The sequence below is a fragment of the Podarcis gaigeae genome (genome assembly GCF_964106915.1).
Source record: "Podarcis gaigeae genome assembly, chromosome: 5".
NCBI classification, from domain to species: domain Eukaryota; kingdom Metazoa; phylum Chordata; class Lepidosauria; order Squamata; family Lacertidae; genus Podarcis; species Podarcis gaigeae.
Window position 1 is genome coordinate 62,542,854 of NC_139681.1, and position 19,683 is coordinate 62,562,536.

At 41.6% G+C, this 19,683-nt stretch overlaps 1 protein-coding gene across 4 annotated transcripts in view; it reads left to right on the plus strand.

Annotated features, from left to right (window-relative positions):
• The window catches only part of VPS8 (VPS8 subunit of CORVET complex), a 91,318-nt gene extending 74,176 nt beyond the window's left edge, over nt 1–17,142 (plus strand). For 2 of the 4 annotated variants that reach the window (XM_083741774.1, XM_083741773.1), the window contains 6 exons: nt 2,566–2,646; nt 5,381–5,550; nt 6,210–6,378; nt 11,586–11,696; nt 14,732–14,812; nt 15,291–17,142. In XM_083741774.1, coding sequence (XP_083597900.1) covers nt 2,566–2,646; nt 5,381–5,550; nt 6,210–6,378; nt 11,586–11,696; nt 14,732–14,812; nt 15,291–15,440 — 762 coding nt within the window. In that variant the 3' untranslated portion in view covers nt 15,441–17,142. The remainder of the gene's footprint in view (nt 1–2,565; nt 2,647–5,380; nt 5,551–6,209; nt 6,379–11,585; nt 11,697–14,731; nt 14,813–15,290) is intronic. The other 2 variants (XM_083741775.1, XM_083741776.1) reach the window with 1 other exon arrangement.
• The last annotated feature ends 2,541 nt before the right edge of the window (nt 17,143–19,683 follow it).

Below are 19,683 nucleotides of genomic sequence, written 5' to 3' on the forward strand. Positions count from 1 at the left end.
TAAAATGAAAAGTACTTACTGAAAACAGAATGTGACCCCAGAAGACTCCGCTCCCTTTGTGTGAATGGATCATTGGTATGCGCCACTGCTTCCTTGCAAATCAAGGAGAAGGTTTAGGTTGACCTAGTAAAAATTATAACTTGAGTGCATTTGTTAAACAGGAAACTTAACAACCTAATGTAGAGGCTTCCCAACCAAACAGGCGTGTATGGGGATTTTGTAGCCCCGTTTGTAGCTCATAATCATTTATGTTTCTTTTAGCTACGCCCCGGCTCAGAGCCTGTCCAAAAAGCAGCTTTGACTGCACGTGGCTTAGCAATCTAGCATCATATTGTAGGTGTGGGAAGCAAGGATAGCAAGAGAAAGGGAGGGAAAGTGTTTTAAAGCAACAGTTGATGTTTGGGACTAAGCCACTGTTGCTGATCCAGCTAGTCCCCAAGTCCCTAGAGTACAGGGACAAACCTATGTGGCTTTCAGGTATTCTGAATTGTCATGTACAGCACTTGGAAGAATCCTGAATATGCCATCTAATCCTTTAATTTTTTTATCGCTCCTCTCTAATCTCTACAGGTAGTAGCATAAGCTCCTTTAGGTCATTAATTATAAGGCACTGCTGACATGTATTTGAGCCTTCTAGATTAGTCCAGTCAACTTAGTCTCGTACTGTGCAAAACTAATGTTTCTCCATAAAATTTGTATTGTAGAGTATATCTATCCCTGTCCACCAAAGGTAACTCTCCTTAAATGGTCTGTAATCGTCCTTAAAGGTAAAGGGACCCCTGACCATTAGGTACAGTCGTGGCCGACTCTGGGGTTGCGTCGCTCATCTCGCTTTGTTGGCCAAGGGAGCTGGTGTACAGCTTCCGGGTCATGTGGCCAGCATGACTAAGCTGCTTCTGGCGAACCAGAGCAGCACACAGAAACACGTTTACCTTCCCGCCAGAGCAGTACCTATTTATCAACTTGCACTTTGATGTGCTTTCGAACTGCTAGGTTGGCAGGAGCAGGGACCGAGGAATGGGCGCTCACCCCGTTGCGGGGATTTGAACCGCCAACCTTCTGATCAGCAAGTCCTAGGCTCTGTGGTTTAACCCACAGCACCACCCGCGTCTCAGTAATCATCCTTGTTGTTGTTGTTTAGTCGTTTAGTCGTGTCCGACTCTTCGTGACCCCATGGACCAGAGCACGCCAGGCACTCCTGTCTTCCACTGCCTCCCGCAGTTTGGTCAGACTCATGTTTGTAGCTTCGAGAACACTGTCCAACCATCTCGTCCTCTGTCGTCCCCTTCTCCTTGTGCCCTCAATCTTTCCCAACATCAGGGTCTTTTCCAGGGAGTCTTCTCTTCTCATGAGGTGGCCAAAGTATTAGAGCCTCAGCTTCAGGATCTGTCCTTCCAGGGAGCACTCAGGGCTGATTTCCTTAAGAATGGAGAGGTTTGATCTTCTTGCAGTCCGTGGGACTCTCAAGAGTCTCCTCCAGCACCATAATTCAAAAGCATTAATTCTTCGGCGATCAGCCTTCTTTATGGTCCAGCTCTCACTTCCATACATCACTACTGGGAAAACCATGGCTTTTACTATACGGACCTTCGTCCTTACTGTTGAATAAAACATTTTATTTCTGCATATTTTATTTTCATCCACTGGTTCATCCACTGGTTCTTACACTGCCTTTTCCTGCTACATTAAAAAGCCCAAGTGTTGACTTTAAATTTAAAACTGAGTTCAGCTCCCATGTGCTAAAACTGTAATCTTGCTGCATTGCTTTAAGCTTTTAGAACATATTTTAATAACATATTTGGGTGTGAGTTTTTTCCTGCAAGAGCTGCAGATTTAAAAAATGGAAAGCAGAGAGCTATAAAAAGTACGAGACAAGATTACTATAAAACTGTAAATAATGAAAATCCTGTTGACCTTTCTCTCCTGAGGCAATATGTCATCATACTTTAATTAGATCTCATGCATGACCAAACCAAAAATTGTTTAGAAAAGAATTCTTATTGAATCAAGGAGTTCAGCAGGGAAATTCCATTCTCTTCACTGCATTCCTTTCAGTCGCTTGGAAGGATAGGAAAACCCTTTTGGGCAAAACAGATTCATCTCTAGGACAAGGTCTTTTAGGGAGCATTGCTAGGCTGGAACCTTGTAGTAAACCTTGTTGGGAAGCAACCTTGGAATCAACAAACTAAGAGAACCTTTGACAGGTAAGCTTACTGCATATCCAGAATGTGGGGGCTTGCACCAATCTCCACATAGTCTTCTGAATCTGCCCTGAGTGAATTTGGGGTTATCTGAGTTATGTGCTGTTACTTCAGTCACAGAGAAATATTTATGTGAACAAACACTTGACTATATTTAGAAGATATAGATCTCTCTGTTTCTCATGCACTAGCAGTTTGATTAGATAAGAGGTTGTATGTTTTTATCGCAGCCAGAAAAGTCAATAGCTATTAACCAAACATTTCCCCTTATCTGCCCCTCCCCTCCTGGCATTGGTGTGTGTAGTAGTTTTTCAGTTTGTTTTCACTGAAGTTGATTAACATTGGCTTGCAATACTTTTTACAGGATCCAGTCTATGGAAGAGGAAAACTGGGAGAAATTCAGGGTCTTGTTCTGGGCATGCTAGACAGCTTTAATTATGAACGAGTAAGTAAAATGGGCTTTTTCTTCCTACTAAGGTAAAGCGATCTTGCCTAAAAATTGAAGGGCTTTTTGTCTAATGGAAGAGAAATTGAGTGGCGTTATCCACGTTATCCCCTTTGTGTTAATTAACCAAACAGTTAATTGCCTATTAAATGAATCTTCCACTAGGAATGATGAAAGCATGTGTTAACAAGCAAGTTTTTGTTGTCTTGGACATGACAGTACCTGTAGGTTATCAGATACCCTATGAAGCTTCCTTTATACTAACTTAGACTACTGGTGTATCTAACTCGGCACTGTCTGCTGACTGGTAGAAGCTGCCTAGGATCTCAAGCAGAGGTCTATCCCTCACTTCATGTTTGCTTTTTAATTACCTTAAGGCCTCTGTAGACAATGTGCAGTGCAACAAATGTACCGTTCTTGCTAAACAGCTGACTTGGGGATGGTAGGATTGTTTCTTCTGGACATCATCATGCTCTCTGAAGGAGCAGGTTCACAGCACAGGTGTGCTTCTGTCGCTTGCTTTCCTTCCAGGTGAGGTGGTGGTAGCAGTGAGGAGTACATCTTGCCACCTTGGATATTTCTCTCACCAGAATTTTGCCACTAATTTCCCCTGCTTTGATGAGCTCATCGTTCAATTTCCCCCACTAAGTGGGGAGCTGCATTCTGAAATTTTATCTAATGCAGTTTATTTGTGTTTATTGTTTATTAAATTCATACCTAGTCCTTCCTCCCTGAAGGGTGCTCAGGGCAGCTAACAATATGAAATCCAACCAAATTCAATATACAATAATTAAAATGGCAGTTATAAAAGATCAGATCCCCACTTACTGAAGGCCCCTGCTTGTGCCATCACATGAGAAATTCTGTTCTGTTTTACCACACTTAGAGCAAATCTAAGCATATCCTTCTAGTTTTTTGAGCCCATTTCTTTGGTCAGAAACCATCTTCCCTCTATGACCGTGATAGTATGGAAACTTGCTTTTTTTTCTTTTTCAGATGAATAGATTGTTTACTGGTAGTTGCTATTTATACCTTAGCCTTTTGATCCCTGGATGTATTCTCAATAGGAGAGTCTTGTAGCCATTTTTGAGCCCAGAATAGAACGAAGAAAAGCTAACTCCTCACTTTCCTTGCAGTCATGTTTTCCCTTGGGAGCTTTAGGCTTCTCCTCTCATTCTCAAAGTAGCAAGACAGTCCTTAATTGTGATTTCCAGGTATGATGCACAAAACCACCTTTGTAGCTTGCTCTGAAGAAGGGGAAGAGGCACAGAGAGAAATGGAACTAACTCATCAGCAGACGCAGCCCCTCTGGGCATGAGGAGGTGTGAGGAATTTATTTAATTTCCTCACTGGGAATTTGCTTTCATGGGCCATCAGAAGGCATACTTGAGTACCATTTACAGTTCTGTAGCTGGGAGTCTTCTCTGCCATATTCAAATCTTGCATTGCTCTGGCATTTAATTAGGAATTTGCTTAGGATGCCTCCATATTGCTTTCTTCCAGTAACGCTGGTACTAAGCTGGAAGTCTGAGAAAGTTGCTGGCTAGGAGACTGAGTGGGGGTGCCACCCCCCAGTGCTGTTGTTGTGCATACACACTTCTGTGTAGGATAGGTGTGTCTGCGTGTGAGCCAACCCCAGTAGCACTATACATAAATCACAGGAATGTATGAAACAAATAACTATCACACAAACATATTCTAGTTTTGCATGGGATGGGGCAGTCATCTTCAAAAAGCTGCATTGCATGGGTTGGATTACATGACCCTTGGGGTCCCTTTCACAATTTTATGATTGTATGGTGAGTGTAAGCATTAACTAGGTCATACCCATACCCCACACATTTAGAGCGCATGGCTGCCCTCAAAGGAATCCTACATGGCGTGTTACAGTTCAGTGTTGTAAATCAGCTGTACCCTCATTCACATAGATGAAACAAGCTGTCTCCAAAAGTTAAAAAGATTGAGATGGAGGTGGAGGGGTGATGGAGAGAAGCCTGAATGAGAGGAGGGGGAAGGAGGTGGGGAACAGCATGCCTGGTTGGACCTGGTTGCCAAACCATGGTTTGGGTACCAGGGAGTGTCATCTATGCACCTGGTGGATGTGGTTGCAAGGATAAATGTGGATAATCCCATGCACGCCGCCTGAACTTCTATGGGGAAGGGTAGCATGCAAGTTTGACAGATAAACATTTGTATCCTCAATATGATAGCCCTAACCACACAAAGTTCTACAATTGGAGCCCATCCAGTACAATGGGGTGTTGCACATGATGCAGACATATTGTAAGTGGCTGGTGGTGGTGTTATATCATTTAAACATTATGTGTGTTTGTTTTAGAGTATCACTTTGATGGGTCCAATTTATGCTTGAGCTCTGTTGTAATCCCAAACACCTTCTCATTAGCATAAGAATAGCTTGTTTTTCTCTCCACTTTACAAAAATACGAAATTGGTTTAGCCCGAAGGCTCAAAATGTGTGAGCTAGGAAGACACCATTCTATTGGATAAGCTCCAATTACAGTACTATAGACTGACCTGTTATAAAATGGCCACACAGTGACATTTGACAGCATATATTATGTATAAAATAGCAGGATCTGTCATTAAGATACCTAAAAGTGTTGTTTCTCCCCTCATTTAATCTCTATGAGATGTTTTGCCACATGCAGAATTTATGGAGCATGGCTAACAGGTTAAGTGATGTCTTTCTCGTATTGTCCTTGTGCTTGATCAGACTCTCTTGGAGACTACAACCAACCTACTCAACCATGACCTCCACTGGTCCTTACGTAATTTGAAAGCATCTGTGACTAGAGGGCTGAACCCCAAGCAAGATTACTGTTGTATTTGTCTACAGCAGTACAAGAGAAGACAAGAGACTGCTGACCAAATCATAGTCTTCAGGTAACTGTTGAGAAAAGGCAATAAGAGGTGCTAGCAACAAGAGGTCCTGAAGTTTAATATAGTTAAGATACATAGAGGTGGTTGTTGTCTTGCTGCACTGTGTGGGGGCCTGATTTAATGGGCTCTGTATGCCTTCAGGGTTTTTTATTTATTTTTAAATTTTATATCCCACTTTTCATCATGCTGATCTTAAAGCGGCTTACAACAATAAAACATACAATATAGAAAATTTAAAACATTGTTTAAGCTTCCAGAATTCTAATCTCAAGAATTTAAAATCCCCCCAAATGTAAAATTTATGAGACTTTTAGCCAACAGAAACAAGTATTTCTGAAGGGCTTTTATAGATGACTGAGACTAATTTCTCTTTAATCATTAGGTGGTCATTTGGCAAATAGAGATCCAGAATATGTTTGTGACAGAGAATAAATGGACAAAAGTATGCTTACTCCACTATATTAAAAGGGTCTTCTTACTCTGTGTTTTGGATTTCAGGATTAATGTCTTTTAAAATACGTTTGTTTCTCTTGACAGTAGTGTGACATTTGGTTTACTGGAACCTATTTAGAATTAATTTTACAAAACAAATGTGCTCTGGTGTGCAGAGCATCTAGTTAATATATGTGTGCAATTAAATTTCTTTCTTTTTTTTGTAACAGCTGTGGCCACTTGTACCATTCTCTCTGCCTCCTGAGTAAAGAGTGTGGCACTGAAACAGACGGTCAGATGAGATGGACTTGTTTTAAATGCAATGCAAGTAACAAAGGAGGAAAACTAAGCGGTGCTTGCTTAGAAATGAAGAAGGGAACTCCTGTATCTCTGGCACAGGTAAGATTTGCAGAAGTGAACCTTTCCTAGAAGGCTGAAGTTATACCTGAGTTTAGGAGCACCTCAGTAAAATAAAGCTTCTTTTGTCTACACTTCCGTCATTCAAGAAGCTTTTGGTGTGGCTTGATAAGTTCTTGCCGTATTTGAATTGAAGGTTTTTTTAAAAAATGGGACATGCATTTATTTATGGAACAATGAAAGGCAACTGATGGCTTCTTGCCATGTGCTGTATGAGTGCTTTCCACACGTGCTAGCAACCTAAAAGTCTTCCATGTGTCGTAGTAGGCAAGGCATTCGTTCAAATTGTAGGCGGACATGAAAATAAATACTGGGGAGCAGCAGGAATCATGATGTGCACTGTACCTTCAACTGCCACTTTGGTGTGTTTTGAGGTCTGCAACTGCTATTCTTGCTCCTCTGGCCGAGAATCAGTGTCTGAGATGAGGCTGTGGAATTGATTTTGAAGCTCTGGAGACAAGCATGGCTTCTGGCAGTCCTGCTTTTTTGTGTAACATTCCTCCAGGGGTGATCAAGAGGTGGTGGACCATCCTTCTTGGAGGGATTTAAGCAGATGTTGAATGGCCATCTGTCATGTATGATTTACTTGAGACTCCTGCATTGCAGGGGGTTGGACTAGATGACCTTCGAGCCCCTTTCAACTCTATGATTCTATATGTTGGTCAAGTTAAAGTGGATTCTGTGCATACTCATGTCTGAATTACTCCAAGTGGAGAGAAATGCTTCCCGTAGTGCAGTTTTCGTCACGGATTATTTGTGTGTGAAAGAGCACAACATCCTTATTGAAAAATTAAAATGTAGAAAATGCTTTTTAGATACAGTGCTTCTACTAAATGCCTCCCAAAATTGCATTTGGCTTTTTTTTTATCACAATGCTGACTCATGTTCAGTTTGCAAGCTGCTTAATGATAATTCAGAAGCTTTAAGTAATCCAGCTGCTAAAGCAAAGTAGTAGAAAATCCTGATTTTAGAGTATAAATGTTATATGCTTGAATTGGATAAGAGAGGACTAATATACAATGCAGCCAGAGGATGCTTGCAGTGGGAGTCGATGTTTGTAGCTATTGTAAGGAATGCCTGATGTATCTATCCAACAAGATCTCATGGCCTCGGGATTTGATGGCACTCTGTTTCCACAACAACTTGAACAGAGAACAGATTTGCATTGAATTAAGTGTCCAGACCAATGATTCTTCTAGTGACTTCATTGCTTTTCTCCATTTGCACTGAAGTACAAGTAATTCAAATAACACTCTAATGGTCAAATAACTTCCTTCCAATGAGCTATTTGTTTGTAGCATGCATCTTAAGCTGCCAGCTTTGAAATTAATGCACTTCAACTGTTAGAAACTGGTTGAAGGAGAACATGGTGGACACTTGAAAGTTCTTCAGCAGTCTAAGATAGTACTATTTGCTGTAGTATGTTCCCTACAACATAGTACAGTACAGTGGTACCTCGGGTTAAGTACTTAATTTGTTCCAGAGGTCCATTCTTAACCTGAAACTGTTCTTAACCTGAAGCACCACTTTAGCTAATGGGGCCGCCTGCTGCTGCCGCACCACCGGACCACAATTTCTGTTCTCATCCTGAAGCAAAGTTCTTAACCCAAGGTACTATTTCTGGGTTAGCGGAGTCTGTAACCTGAAGCGTCTGTAACCTGAAGCGTATGTAACCTGAAGCATATGTAACCCGAGGTACCACTGTACTTCAAACCCTTCGTTGTTTGGGCTTAGTGAATTATATGTATAATCCTGCTAAATTTTCCTTCTGTTGTCATTCCATCAGATGCCTTTCTACAGATTATGGGCTTCCCAAAGGCATCTGATTGGCCACTATGGGAACAAAACGCTAGACTAGATAGGTCTTTGTGGTCTGATCCATCAGGGCTTCTTTTTATACTTAAAGTATGTTTGTTCATGGTCAAATAGAGGGCACTCTTGGACTACCTGTAAAGTTCCGAGTTTGGGTGTTATATTTTCTTTAGAATGCTTTGAGCAAAAATGCATTAGAGCTGGGAAATGCCACCAAGCATCTGGAGTATATTTCTTAGTACCATTTCTGCTCCTCTGAAATGGACTGTCAGCTTGAATTTTGAAGTAGTGTTGAGATGTATATGTGAACTGACAGCAACCCAACACACTCTGTTCTTTATCTCTCCCTCCCTCTCTCCTGTGAGCATCCTTGCATCCTTTTCAGCAGCCATATTGAAAAACAAAGGGTATACCAGGAAACGGGTGGTTTAAAGAAATGGGTGTATGAACATTCAATGGCTTTAAGGACTCGGCGTTTTAAGTGTATTTCCAAAGCTCACATTCCGTTCCTAAGAGGTTTTCTCCCGATCTCTTGGCTGGGATGTGATGCGGCATTTGTTCTTGAAAATAACCGTAACTGGACTTTGTAACAGGCGCAAGCGTACTAGCATTGCCCACCCTTCCTCTCCAGCTCAAGTGAGGAAAGGGTAATGATAGAAAAACAGACTGAGTTTGTAGCAGGTTGCTTCGGGCAAGAGCTGCCACACAGCCAGGAACCGCCAGCAGGAACAATTTTGGAAATGGCAGATGGCAGCACAGACCATTTCAGCCCAAGGCAACTTAGCCAGCAGCATAAATCTCTGTTGGGGGTACAGGAGGCAGCCTCCCTCTAAACACACTTACTTATCTAGAAGAGGATAATGCTTACCTAGTCTTCATGGACTGATTGTACATGCTAATAGTGAGGCAGCTTCCCCAGTAATTCCCTTAGAGTGACTGGAGGCCACCAATGGTGACTTATTGCAGTGGTCTTTCTGTCTCTTTTCTTAGGCGTCTTAATCTGTGCTTTGTGTGCATGTTAGAACATTTATTTCAACCTAGTTACTGATCCTAGTAATTGAAGGTAACTGCCACTTTCTGAAGAGGATATACCAGAGGCTGAGACAGAAAAAACGTAAAGGCATGAGAAGCTTTGCTAGTTCTCTGTGCTTTTCTGGGGCCTTTGATTGTTAACTTAAGCCAGATCTTCTTGGGCTTTATGTGAAAGTGCCTTCTTTTTTAAAGGAGCCTTTGGAGAGTTTTCCAGATTAAACCGAAGTATACGTTTGTCAATGCAGTGACGGATGTTGCCTTGAGTATAAATTCCAGGCCTTTCATCTGTCACTGTGTCTGCCATTTATCTGCAGTTTGCCAAATAACATTGTGGTTTTTTCAACTCTGCCATTGATCTTTATGGAATTGACATGACTCTAGGTTGAAATAATTTTTTGTTTGCCTTTGCAATCTTGACTTGAAGAAGATCACTGTGTATGTATATACACCTTTGCTGAAGGCAAGCGTTCACTTGGATATATATTTTTTAAAATATCAGCTTGACTGTCTTGGTATGTATATGACTAAAATACATTTTACGTGGCTGTTGGATCATTACTTACTTATGCTGATGTATAGTTGTTGTACAAAGGTAAGGACTACTTCATATTTGGCCAATAAGTCCTGCAGCTTAAGACTGAAAGATAAGTCACCTCTGTGCAGAAAATTCTATAGAATACTTAAAGATTGTAAAGTATCATGTATGTGAGCTGCCACTCCATTCATATATGAAATGTACAGTCAGTCATAGGTTCCCATCATGTGATAATAGGGCGCATATTCTTCACATCTTGGAATCAATGTAGAAAATCATCAGTGTGCAACCCTTCCTTAATGGTGTGTGAATAAACAAAATCATTGCAGCCACTCTGCTCACTCTACACAGTGTGGTTGAGAAAACAAAAATGAATGAAAGGAGAGAGAAGATACTGGAGCTGAAATGAGACATTGGCTTTAATCCTCTGCATAGTTATCTGGGAGTAAGTCCCATTGAACCCAGTGGGATTTATTTCCAAGTAAGCATACATAAGATTGCACTGTTTCTCACATAACCAGGAAATGGGTACATGAAGGAACAGCTACTATTCCCAGCTTGATCTCTGGCATTTGCTATTAAGAAAAGCTGGTAGCTGTACTGGGAAAATGTTTTCCTGACAGACTAGTGAGCTAGTTTGAACCTGCTGCTTGTCAGGATGATTGACTTCTGGGCTTCAGGATGATTGATGTGACTCTGTAGACCATTTCTTGTTCTCACTACTAGAATTGTGTAGTGTAACATCTAGCTCTAGTTACTTAAACCTGTTCGCATAAAAACATAGGCAAGTAATCCTTATTTTAGCCTTACAGCTTATTGTATTTCTTTAAAAGGCAAATAGAAACAATGTGTGTCCAGAAATAAATTAGAAACCATGTGTGTGCAGAAAGGAATATTAGCCTTGCTAAACTAGATGTGTACTGCAGGATACAAATAATAATAATAATAATAATAATAATAATAATAATAATAATAATAATAATACTTTATTATTTATACCCCACCCATCTGGCTGGGTCCCCCCAGCCACTCTGGGCGGCTTCCAACAAAACACTAAAATACAATAACCTATTAAACATTAAAAGTTTCCCTAAACAGGGCTGCCTTTAGATGTCTTCTAAGTTTGGTAGTTATTTTTCTCTTTGACATCTGGTGGGAGGGCATTCCACAGGGCGGGTGCCACTACCAAGAAGGCCCTCTGCCTGGTTCCCTGTAACTTGGCTTCTCGCAGTGAGGGAACCGCCAGAAGGCCCTTGGTGCTGGACCTCAGTGTCCGGGCAGAACGATGGAGGTGGAGACTCTCCTTCAGGTATACTGGACCGAGGCCATTTAGGGCTTTAAAGGTTAGCACCAACACTTTGAATTGTGCTCGGAAATGTACTGAGAGCAACAAAGAAGTGTTCACATCTTTCGAGATTTGCATATACTTGTAGGATTAGAAATTATTATCTCTAACAGATTCTTTGATCTAGACTCTAGAAACATTGAGGCGGGAACTTCTGTTTCAAGGATTACATGTCACATTTGCGATATTCCAAACGAACAAATAAAACCTCTTTAGAATGACTTACAAAAAGGGCTGTTAAGTCACTATTGCAAATAGGATGTAATCCAATTCAGCCCGATTCTGAGCAAGCTAATATATCTGCATCACCTGTTGTTAGCTGCTTAGCCAGCTCCTTGCGTTTGAAGTGAAAACTGCAGCCTAATGTATGCATGCAGGTTTCGGCATTTATACTCTGTGTAATGACACAGATGTCAGATTGGCTAAGAGATTTCCAGCAGCATTGAATAAAAAGCTTTCGTTTAGTTAAAAGGAAGAAAATGCCCTGCAGTGCTCGTTTCCATGACAACAGGAAAATTGCCCGCAATATATCAGCTCATCAGCCCCAAGAACAATCTGATTGATGGTTACACACAAGTAAGAAACAGCAAAGAGGAGCTAGTTATGTTACATTTTCTTGTCTTTGGATAAGAACAAATTACCTTCCACTTCTGTGTGTGTGTTTGTTGCAGGCCTCTAAAGAGAGACAATAGATCACATAGCAGCAGTAAATTTGTAGTTGTTAGTATCTGTGATTTGGAAAGCTACTGGCACATGGAGAGTTAATGTGCAGTACAAATTCTTATTCACTCTCCATTTTAAAAAAATTGTGGAAAATGGACCTGGAGAGTTGTGAAAGTAAATGTCAGCAAATAAGCCCTTGATAGTTCTTTTTATGTTGAATTCTTTATTTTAACTTTTTTAAAAAGATCAAGCAGAGCCTTCAAGATTGCTCAAAAGAAAGTCTTTATTCATATTCACAATACACTAAACTGAAATAAAAGAGAAGGGAGAGGAGAGAAAATACATAAGACATAGAAGAGTTGAGTCCCAATACTTGATCATAATTTTGTTAGTCAGTATTATAATATTGATAATCTGTGGATATAAATCTTAACTGGATTTGCTCTGTTAAATGATGGGTTGGATCCAGAAAAGAATGGCTTGTTCCGCTTACACAGTGGAGCTTTGCCTGGTCTCCCCCTTCAGCCACTTTTGTGCCCCTAAAAGCTGTTCTTGAGGGTCAAGACAATGTGGGATGCGATGAGCACGGGGGGGGGGGGCTGCAGCAGGATGGGAGTGGGGGGAATCAGCAGCAATTGGGGGTTGTCTTATGCAAATAGAAGTGATTTAGGTTAAGGTTGCAACCCCTGTGCACACTTTTTCTGGAGGGAAACTCCATTAGCAGTGGGATTCACTTCTGAGTTAGCACATGCACAGGACAGGACAGGACAAGTAGCTCAACAATACTGTGTTTTATTCTGTAAGATCAGGCATAGGCAAACTCAGCCCTCCAAATGTTTTGGGACTACAACTCCCATCATCCCTGACCACTGGTCCTGTTAGCTAGGGATGATGGGATTTGTAGTCCCAAAACATCTGGAGGGAGGGCCAAGTTTGCCTATGCCTGTGTAAGATGAAGCTCTTCCTTCAATCTTGATGAGTTCTTGGATCTTCTCTTGATGATGTTAATCAAATGCAACACTTTCTTCGTGCTTCAACCTGGGCAATTGAGTTCCCTGGTATTGGCTAAGCCACTAAGTTGTGAAATTCCCTCCCCAGAGGTACACCTGGCACCTTCAGAGTGCAGTTTTCTGCAAATGCTGAAGATGCACATTTTTACCCTAGCCTTTGACACTTCTTGAGATGTGTATTTTTAGGACACGTCCTATTCCTGTGACTGTATTTTGTTTTAACTTTTTAATTCTGAATTTTAAATTGTTGTAACCTGCCCTGGGACCTGCTGGTAAAGAGTGATTAGTCGAAGCAGTAGTAATTCACTCAGTCCAAATTCCAAAGCAGGAATAATAATGAGTTTCCCAACAAGAATGTTGTGAAGATATAAAAGCTTTTGTTTGTTGTTTAGTCGTTTCCAATGCCTTGTGTCCCCATGGACCAGAGCACGCCAGGCACTCCTGTCTTCCACTGCCTCCCGCAGTTTGGTCAAACTCATGTTAGTAGCTTCGAGAACACTATCCAACCATCTCGCCCTCTGTCGTCCCCTTCTCCTCATGCCCTCCATCTTTCCCAACATCAGGGTCTTTTCCAGGGAGTCTTCTCTTCTCATGAGATGGCCAAAGTATTAGAGCCTCAGCTTCACGATCTGTCCTTCCAGTGAGCACTCGGGGCTGATTTCCTTCAGAATGGAGAGGTTTGATCTTCTTGCAGTCCATGGGACTCTCAAGAGTCTCCTCCAGCACTATAATTCAAAATCATCAATTCTTCGACAATCAGCCTTCTTTATGGTCCAGCTCTCACTTCCATACATCACTACTGGGAAAACCATAGCTTTAACTATACGGACCTTTGTTGGCAAGGTGATGTCTGCTTTTTAAGATGCTGTCTAGGTTTGTCATCACTTTTCTCCCAAGGAGCAGGCGTCTTTTAATTTTGTGACTGCTGTCACCATCTGCAGTGATCATGGAGTCCAAGAAAGTAAAATCTCTCACTGCCTCCATTTCTTCCCCTTCTATTTGCCAGATGCCTGTTGTTTTTGTCCATGGAGTTTTCTTGGCAGGGATACTGGAGTGACTTGCCGGTTCCTGCTCCAGGTGGATCACGATTAGTCAAAACTCTCCACTATGACCTGTCTGTCTTGGGTGGCCCTGCACGGCATAGCTCATAGCTTCTCTAGTTATTCAAGCCCCTTCGGCACGACAAGGCCGTGATCCATGAAGGAGATATAAAAGATAGGAAGCATAAAACACTAGGTATTGCTACATATGGCATATTGGAGCCTCTTAACAGTTGCTTTTTGGATGTGTTCCACCCAGTTACATAACAAGGGTGTCTAGCAAGCTGCTAGATTCAGGAAGGCCAGGAGGAACACAACCCATTTTTCCATATCTAACACCCAGATGTTGTATAATTCCAGCTCTTGCTATGACTCAGAAGGTTTCTTGGCTAGTGGCCAGTGAGGTTGGCCAGCTGTATTCCAGTCCACGCACACTCTATATCCAGCTAAAAGCAGCAAGTTGAGAATTTCCTAGAGCAACAGTTTTTGTGCATCACTTGTATATCAGGCAAGCACAGTTCAGGTTCCTGCCCTTGCCTCTTCTCAGCATGAAATAAAAAATATTTAATGAAAATGAAATACTACAAGAATTGACTAGAATATATTTATTATTGCAGACATAAAATATCATTTTTCATTGTAACTTGCTTATCTTTTAGTTTAATGGGATATTCTCTGGCTTTGTTTAGGTCAAAATATAGGGCAAGGTGTCCTGAATTAACTATATTTGTTTGGTCCAGGGTCAGAGTTAGAAGCATGTTTTCTCCAACTTTCTGTAAGACACTCTAGTGTCTTATCAGACCTAACTTCTCAGTTAGGTCTGATAAGACACTAGAGTGTAGAAGCCCTGGTGGATGTACAAGTTTTACGTTGGTGACATTGTAATACTTCTTCATAGACCAATTCTGAGGCCATCTTGGATCCACAGCAAGCTCAAGCTTTTGACCAGCTTTGTCGTCTGTACCGAGGAACATCAAGGGTAATATAATTTTATGTCTCATTTTTAATGAAGGACAACTTGAACTAGTTTGGAGGTGTGTTCTCATATACCACAAGGATGATACTTGGGGAGGGAAGGGTATTATCCCCTTCAGGGGTAAAGTAAGTTCATCATACCTACTGGAACTGTGTTTTTCTTTTGATTATTCAAAGGAGAGTCTAGTTTCCTCAAAGCACACCTTTCTTTCACAGCTAGCTTTTGAAAAGAGCATTTCCCCTACTTTTATAACTCAGCTGGAACATTTTCTGTGATTTGGTCAATGCTGTCTCAGTAGATGAGAGGTTGTGACCTGGTAGTTTTTGATTAGTAACTTGCGCTATTTTTAATTTGTACTAAATTATTGTTTGCCCCTTTGAGTAGGTCAGTGCTTTTACTGCCCACATCACTCTCTAATATATGTTTCTCACATGATTTCCGTTACCTACACTATACCAAGTGGTGTTCTTTTGTTTTGTAGTTGGCTCTTCTGACTGAACTCTCACGGGACCGTGGTGGAGAAAAACATGGGCTCCTCCATATCTCCCAGGGTGATTCTGCACTGAATAGTGTCTTCCAGAATGAGACCTTCCAACTTCACCTCACTCCTCCTCCTCTAGTGGAAGACTAATCTCTATTTGATGGGGCTCCAGGGCATGAGAACAGCACCATGAAAAGTACTTGACGGTACTCCTGATGGTGGAACAAGCTCCCGAGAACTTCACTTTGTATTTAGTAGATGAGAGGTTGCAACAATGCGGAAACTTTGTAAGGACCAGCTATTATTTTCCCTCTGTGACTTGCTGAACAAAGCAGAAGGGACATAAAAAATATCTCTCAGTCTTGTTTCCATTGGGCTTTGCTGAAAGCTATAAACTACTCTGTCAAACCTATGCTGTTCGTCACTGGAGCTGAACACAACAGTACTTGGGGCAGCTGCACTAAGCCCCAGGGATAAAGTGTCTGCAGCCGGAGCTTATTTAAATAATTGGAGTCTGTTCCCTTAGAGAAGAAAACCAAGGGAATACAACAAATGTCAGTCATCCAAAGTTGACATTTCTCTCATTTTAATTTAGAACAAGCTGTGAAACTCCACAGTCAGTATTCTAATAGGTAGCTGAATGCAGAGAACCCAACTGAACCCAAGCGAGACAGAACTGCCAAGGATGCCCCAATTGCATGAATTTTTCTGCAATTGCTTTAGCTCTTCCTCTGATTTTAGCCATTGCAGTAAATCTCTGTTGGCCCTTGTGCTAGTGGCTCGAGAAGGTCTGCTGTGACAGATGCTGTTCCAGGAAAGTGCCACTCATTAGCATCCTGAACCAGAAATTTTGCTAACCAAGCACATTGTAATGTAGCACTCAGCCAACTTGAGAGTGGCAAATATTTGGTGCCAGCTTGTGTGTGTTGTAAGGCCTGCACTAGCTGTGTGCCAGCATTTCCACAGAGCTCTCACTGTTTCTAGTGTACCAAAAGAAAACAGCACATTCATCATTATGATGGCGGCGGCTGCTGCTGAGTTACCGAGCTGCATGGAAAGGACATCCTCTTTCATTGTATCCCACCCCACCCCTAGCTCATTTATCTATTATGAACTCTATATTGAATTAAAGGAAAGGCTTCAGATGGTGGTTTATGATTCCCACCCCACCCCTCTCCCGCTCTCGCTGTCTTCTGTGTAGATAGGGCATCATTAGCAGCCTGCAACAGGAATGGGTTTTAACATGAATTTAAGGTGATTTTTTTCCTGGTCCCACAGGGTAAAGCATAAGCTTCTGACTAGTGTCTTGTTTAATGTCCTTACATCTCCAAAAGCTGGTAGTTGGCAGTTTTCCCTTGTTTGTTTATGGGGTTTCCTGTCTTTGTGATAACCTGTCCAAAGGGAGAACAAGTGCAGATTAAAAAGCACACCAAGCAGTTTTTTCACGTGACCTGCTACTGACTGCCGTGTCCAGAGGTTATTGCAGTGTGTATTGTGTTCCCTCATCTTTTCTCAGGATGCAAATGGTTCTCCACTATGCATTAATGAAATTGATGCACATATGGCTGCAGATTACTCATATGCTAGAGGTATGTACATCTGGAGTGCACAAATTGAGAAAAGGTTATAAGCATACATTTTTTTTTTATTTAAAACATTCGTTGATGTGGGATTATTATGAAATGAGGCCTTGGGTACCCATTTTCTGATCTAATCCTCTTCAGTTAAAGCTTACCTATTTAAATGTTCAGCATCATCCTTGATTGCACCCTTGATGGAAAGGGGGTGGTAATCATGCTGTGAATATATCATTCTTCTTGTGCAAGTATTCAGGTATAAATATGTATGAACACTTCTGCCTCCTCTTGAACTGATGCCTCTTAGTCCTGGCTTATGTTTGTCCGTGCCATATAATCAAGCAAGATCTTTGGCACCTAGGTGACCACTGATTTTATGGTAAAGGAATATCAACTCCTGGTAAACAGGTTTTCTTGGTCTCAATCAAAATATGCTTACCATTCTAGTAAGAAATGCTTCTGCAGTAGGTAAGTTAAATAAAAGTGCCAGTATCAAATGCTATTATATAAATGTATGGTATGAGCACACATTTGGTTGCCACATTTCAAAAAAGATATTGGAGAACTGGAAAAGGTTCAGAAAATACAACCAAAATGAGAAATAGCTGACCAGCTCCCAAATTAGGGAATGTTATAGTGTTAGGTCTGTTTAATTTAGAACATAGGTAGGCAAACTAAGGCCCGGGGTCCAGATCCGGCCCAATCGCCTTCTAAATCCAGCTTGCGGACGGTCCGGGAATCAGTGTGTTTTTACATGAGTAGATGGGTGTCCTTTTATTTAAAATTCATCCCTGGGTTATTTGTGGGGCCTGTCTAGTGTTTTTACATGAGTAGAATGTGTGCTTTTATTTAAAATGCATCTGTGGGTTATTTGTGGGGCATAGGAATTCGTTCTCCCCCCCCCCCAAAAAAAAATATAGTCTGGGCCCTCACAAGGTCTGAGGGACAGTGGACCGTCTCCCTGCTGAAAACGTTTGCTGACCCCTGGCTTAGAAAATAGGCAGGTAAGAGGAAAACATAACAGAGGCTTATAAAATTATGCTTAGATAATAAGTGGATAATAAGTTTTACTTGTGCCTTCATAATGCTAGAACCTGGATGTATGAAATGAAGCTGAATAGGACTGACAAAAGGAAATGCTTCTACACCACACTGTTAAAACTGTGCAGAAGATTCCTGCACTGCAGGGGTTGGACTAGATGATCCTCGTGGACCCTTCCAACTCGATATGGTTGTATGAAAAGAGATTATTGTGGGCTTCCCAAGACATATCTGGATGGCCACTGTACAAAGAAAGGATGCTAGATGAGACAGGCATTTAGTTTTACCAAGCAAGGGTCCACTTATGTTCTTACAGGGCAATGCTCATAAGCAGGACCCATTGAGTGGAATTCAGCACCAGGCTATTCCAGTCCAATGGAGTTATCCCAGCTCTCCTCCCACCTATGCACTGTGCTCCTGCCCTGAGCCAATTTCAGGTGACGCACCAGGAGAGGAGAGGGGAAAAGCCCTGCCGCGCAAGCGGAAGTCCTTGTGCAAGGCTTCCACCAAATGAGCTCATTAGGTGAATCCTGCCCATTCAGTTCAATGGAGCTTTATCCCTGTTAAGGCATAGTAGTGTGATGTCTTATATTTGTTAGTACTCTTGTTCAACCAAGCACTTGGATCAGAACCAGCTGCCAAATATAATGTTGCTATTTGGAGACTGTGTAGCAGAAGGTTTAACAACTGGAGGCCCCTGGCCCACTAAGTGATGCCAACTGTTCTTTCAGTTGCAAGGCTAGATGCCAAAAGAACTGTGGAGGAAATGACAGTTGTGGCAACAGAATGTGCTGGCAGGGGAAGGATTTGAGGTGCTAGTCAACTGCTTCTCTAAGCATCCCTCAAAAAATAGGCTTTGTTGTGTGTTCTTTGTGCCTCTTCTCCCCTGCCCCAACAGCCAAGAGTTTGGCTTGATTACTGTCCCTTATAAGTGGGAATCTGCTTTATTTATTCAACCTTGGTAATGGAAGTTCAGGAGGAAGAGTGAGGATAGAGGGCAGGAGCAAGCTGACAGCATGAAATGGACAGCTTGCTTACAAGAGAAGAGTGTTTTTAAGCAAAAGGAAAATGGTTGAATTTTTTTATTGATGCTGGAGGTCCTTAGGGAAGCTCACACTTCTCAGTGTTCACCTTTAAGCTGCAGACATTGACTCCAGATTTCATGCCCTGTTGGGCCAAACTGCACATGGGGAAGGTCTCTGCACCTTTCCTTAAAACTCTTCCCTATTGGGACTAGTTTTTAAGTATTTCCCACTCTGAGCCTTTGCTATAGACTAGCAGGCTAGCTTTGTCAGAATGTAACTACTATTTAAACTCATTCATATAAACACACAGACACAATTTATTATTACTATTACTGATCACTCTGTGTGTATTTCTGAAAGTGGAATAATGGCTTCCTTCCACTTATAATTCACAAGTTTCTGTAGCATTAACTCAAGTCTCTGATGCCACTAGCAGTGCCAATCCCCTGGCTTTTAATCATTATAAATAACCTATTTTGACTAGTTCCTGAGCTTGTGGAGTCTAATGCCTAAATCATGCTGAAAATACTTTATTGGTTTTGCATGTATAGAAGGAAGAGTAATCTGGCCTCTGTGTATGTAATGCATGATTCTCCTGTCCCCTCCTGTTTCCTGCCTTTACAAAGCCCCCTCCCCTGTTCTCTTTTAGCAGTCAGATTGTCTTACCATTCTCCAGTATTGTCTCTGAGAAAGTGCTGCTCACACTACTCATAACCACCACCCCCAAAAAAAAGAACCAGGAGAAAAAGA